Raw genomic sequence first — 4,889 nt, forward strand, 5'->3', positions numbered from 1 at the left:
AGGGTTTGGTAGGTTGTAGTCTAAATTCTGCTACCCCCTAGGGCCTCAGTTTCTCTACCTGGGATCACTATGACAGACTTGAGGAAATCCCCTTCCCCACGATCTTGAGATTCTGTCATTTCTCTGATCTTACAAAAAAAAAAAAAAAAAAAAAAAAAAAAAAAAACCAAACCGCTCTGCTCACAGTCCCTGGAAGATCTAGCAATACAAGGAGGATTAACCTGGGGGCAAATGTGTCTTTATGAGTTGCTAACGTGTGCTTTTTATGTATCTTTTTCAGCTCGAGCCCCAGACAGCAGCAGTGAAGGTTTTGGGGGAACTAGATATTCTTTTGCGATGGATGGAGGAGACAGAATAAGAGGAAAGTGAGGCTACAGAGAATGCTCCTGGCCAAGAGTCCCAACCCCTCAGCGTCACAGAGACATGGCTGAAGCCACTGCCTCCTTGCCCTATAGTTAATTCAGTGCTGGTCACAGTGCCTATGATTTCTTTCTCTCTCTCTGTCATTGTCTCTAAATGCCCAATCTTAATTTGGACCATATCTTTCTAAGAGTTTTAGAACATTTAATGTTGAATGTATTTATTCATTAATATATTTATTTATTTTTTTTGTTGAACTTATTTATTTTTGTACTTGAACAGGAGACTGTAAATACAGATTGTATTTATAACTTGACTAGAACAAAGGATTTTTTTTTTTTTTTGCAGTTCTGGATATTGAACTCAGGACCTTGCGCTTGCCAGGCAAGTGCTTATTCTACAGAACTATCTTTCCAGCCCAGAACAAAGGATTTTTTTTTATAAGTCAATAAGTTCTAAAAGAGTGGCTAGTCATTTTTATTAAATCAAAGGCTTACTTATTTATTGCCAATGTTCTATGAGATATATAAAATTAAACTAATGACTACTTATTGCGGGTTATGGCTGAAGATGTTCTCATTTGAGTTTACAATTACTGAGCATCTCCACCCAATGACCAAACCTGTCCTTGTGTACCTCCTGGCCCTGACACCCTGCACAGTCTACATGCATTTATACAAATAAAGTTTCCTTTGCATAGTATCTGCTCGGTATTGGAAAATGTTTCCAAAGAGAAGCGATGTTGAGACTGAGGCTGACCCTTCTTTCTCTCTGGGGAGACTGGGAGCCAGGTCTTCTTTCTTAAACAAACCCACTGCCAGCTTGCATCTCAGATTTCAGGGCTGCCCTCTGCCTAAGAGGACTGTGAGGGGTGGGGTGCCTGGGCTGGCTCCGCCCTCACCTGCTTGGTTTGCAGCCCACCCTCAGCATCTTCTTTTTCTTCCCACTCTGGCTCCCACACTCTTGCCTCAGGAGTTTGCTCAGTGACACCCAGCACTCAGGGTGTGGGGCTCTATTATAAGAGTTAAGAGTGCCGGGTGTGGGCTGTAGTTCCACACTCTTGCCTGCACAGGGCTAAGAGTCCTCTTTTGATTTCCTCCCATTGTGGATTCTGTCCCATTCTAGAGTTTAAGCGATTGCATGAACAAGTCTCCAAATATTCAGGCAAAGTTTTTTATTTATTTATTTTTTATTAATTTTATTGAGAAACAAATAGCAACGAGACAGTTTCAAAACAAGTTAGTAGGACAGTTTCAATAATTAAGACATTGCTTATTGTTGTCTTTGTAGTGGTTATTCATAGTACAAGATGCAGACATGATATCCTGTCCAAATACTATTAGTGCAAATCTTTCTTCTCATTGCATCAAGAGAAAGTAGCTGTATATCTATCCTAACTATTTTGTATATACAGATACAAAAGGGTTCTTCATTTATATCCTCCCCTTTGTTTTAGATTTGTCAGAGATTGGTAATCCATTGCCATGTAAATACTGTAGGTGCATGAATTCGGCAAAATAATCCAATATAGTCCAGTAGTCCATAATAGTAGTGGGTTACCAATAGGACTGGCAACGTCACAAGTTGTTGACTTGAGCCTTTTACAGCTCAGCATATTAATATGGCTTTACTTTTTCAGGCAAAGTGTTTCACTGAGGCTGTCTCCACGTTGTGCTTCCCTGCTTCCCAGGAGCCTGGAGTTCTGAGCTGGCCTGGTTTGCTTCTTGCCCCCTCTTCCCCCTGAGCTGCACCCCAGCTGTGGCCTAGATTTCTCAATCTCAGAGTAACAGTCTGGAGTGACGTCCTTGCTTCTACAGCAGGCATTTTTACTGTCTCTAATATCTGTTCCTTCTCTTTAAGCTTTCACCCCAATATGCAGTTAATGACTTCATTGTTTTTTCCCCTTCACTACATGATTTTTCTACTCAACAGAAAAAAAAGGAAATACAGAAAAATATAAAATACAGAGAAAATTAAAATCACCCATCATCTCCCTCCTCATAGTTAACTACTTTTAAACACATATGTGTATTTTTCCAGATCTTTTTTCTTAGGTTCTCATGACCAATGCGAGCTAAGGTTTCAAAGCTGAACGTCTTAGAATTGAGTTTCTTCTTTAGGAAAGCAGGATGGTGACATCTTTCCAGGTGATTTTTTAAAAAAGCATTTTTTCCTTCCCCTGCTTAGAACCCATTTGTCATCCATCTTCCATCAGATTTTCACCCCGTTTTGCCTCTCTTCGACCAGATTTTTCAGCTGCTCAGCTCCTGCTTCTCTTCGACTGCCTGATGTATAACTTGGCTTTCATTCTAGAGCAATAAGGATTGAGAAGCCAGTTGCACAGAGCTTGGTATTAAAATTTCGGACCACTAGTCTGGGCGTGGTGATGCATGCCTGTAATCCCACCCTTGGGGAGGCTGAGGACAGAAGGATCACGAGGAGTCTGAGCTGTGTAGCGAGACCTTGTACCAAATACAGAAAAAATACATAAATAAGTAAAATGAAATAAAATAAAACTTAGGACCACTGCCTCCAAGAGAGGTTGGATGGCAGGGAGGAGGCTGGCTTTGCCTGACAAGGTGTTGGGTCTTCAGGTGGGTAGATCTGCTCTCACGCCAGGCACTAAGGGCTATGATTCTCCTTTTGTTTCCCCCAGAGCATTTTTGACTCCTTTGGGAGTCTGGGCAGTGGAAATTCCATCCCTTGGGAGCTCCCTGGTACCATTGGTTTGTTACCTTTTTTTGCCTATTACTTGTTCCCTGTGCAGGACCTATCTCCTCCAAATCCCCCGTCTCTTCTTTGTTTGACTCACTCAGTAAGAATGATAGGAAATTCAACAACAGACAGGTGAACCAGATTGGGGATTAAGTGACAACTCCATGAAGGTAGGGCTCTAAAGGAAGTTTCATGATGTCCCTTCCAGCGACACTGCAGTCATTTTTCCTTCTCTTCGGCTTCACTCTGTAGTTTCAGATTGCACACATCAGACTGCCTGGTCTGCAAATTTTAAATGAGAAATCCCAGAAATAACTCATAAGTTTCAAATGACTTTTTATCCTGTATAGCTAAAACTGGTTCTATTGTATATGAGTTATTGTAAATCTTTTACTGTGTCTGATTTGTACATTAAGCCTTAATCAAAAGATGAGTGCACAGGAAAAAATACAGCCTATAGTCAGTGCTCTGCCTGTGAGAGCTCTGAGCCCACATATCCTCCTGACTGTTGCTCAGAAAAATTTGGACAAAAAGTGGGTCAGTACTGAACATATATAGCCTTTGTTTTCACTATTCTTTAAACAGAACAACAGCTTAATTAGTTAGACAGCAATTACACTGTATTAGGTACTATAAGAGGTGACATAAAGTATATGGACGTGCATAAACTCTATGCAAACACTGAGCTGCTTTATTCAAGGGACTTAAGTAGCCATGGATTTGGGGAGCCTTGTGGTAGATGAGGAACTGAAATTAACCCCCCAAAAAACTGAGGGATGACTGCATATAGACCATAGTTCAGTGCTACTCTATGTTTCAGCTATCTAATGGAGTTTTGGAATATGTCCTTTGAAGATGAGAGGGGACAACTGTAAAATGGCTGTTGTTTATCAATCACTTATCATGTAGCAGGGACTGTAATGAGAATTTCACATATGTTATGTTATCCAATCCTTAAAACAGCCCCATGAAATTAGTGATATTTTTACATATAGTGACAATGTGCTTTGAGTGGTGAGTAATCTTTGCAAGATTTCACACCTAATAGAGAACAGAGCTAAGGCAGGAGGCAGGCAGCCTGCTCTCATGGCCCTGCCTACTTTCCCACTCCACTGTTCTCTTTCCTAACAATGGGATCTTGTGTTCAGGAGCACAGTGGAAAAAAAACAATGAAGTTTGTCTTCTGAGGGATGAGGGAAAATCCTGGTTTTGACCTTCATTACTGCAGACCAGGGACATGAGCATCCTCCATTCCTTTATTTACAAAATGGTGATCTATTGCTTACCACACTGGATTAATGTAAGCACTAAGAGAGACTGTAACTACTAATTTGTAGACATCCTCATTATGAGTCAGGTGCTGTCCCAAATGCCTGCTGCTTTAGTTTAAACAAAAGCAGGAAGAGATAGTGATTATTATTGCTATTTCACCTGCAGTGAAGGGACATAAAGCGTCTTACTTAATTTCACACAGCAACAAATGACAGGGTAGGGAGGCTGAAGACCTGCACTCTGCCCTCCTCATGTAGCAGGAGGAGGTGTGCAGCACTGGACCAGCAGTGGCTGGCTATGTCACAAGAAAGTGTGGCATCTTCCTCCCAAGCAGTAGGACTAACCATTATCTTCCCAGTGCCACTTATCACTATGACATCTGCCTTGACTGTAGTCTAAACCTCATCTTCTCAACAAGCAGAAGGTGCATTCTTCTGGAGATGAAAAGATAAGTAGGTGACCTTGCAGGCTGGCCTGTCAACTCCAGCTAACTCTGTCAACTCTGGATAAGCCAGAGTCTATGAAGCGATAATCCCAGAGCA

General features: G+C 41.4%; 1 protein-coding gene across 1 annotated transcript in view; it reads left to right on the top strand.

Moving 5' to 3' along the window:
* Positions 1–358, top strand: part of Il20 (interleukin 20) — a 3,028-nt gene extending 2,670 nt beyond the window's left edge. Inside the window, exon 5 of the mRNA XM_004641148.1 lies at positions 281–358. Within this exon, the coding sequence (XP_004641205.1) occupies positions 281–358 (78 nt within the window). The remainder of the gene's footprint in view (positions 1–280) is intronic.
* Positions 359–4,889: the final 4,531 nt, after the last annotated feature.

This window comes from Octodon degus, unplaced genomic scaffold, assembly GCF_000260255.1.
Source record: "Octodon degus isolate 3935 unplaced genomic scaffold, OctDeg1.0 scaffold00131, whole genome shotgun sequence".
Lineage (NCBI taxonomy): Eukaryota > Metazoa > Chordata > Mammalia > Rodentia > Octodontidae > Octodon > Octodon degus.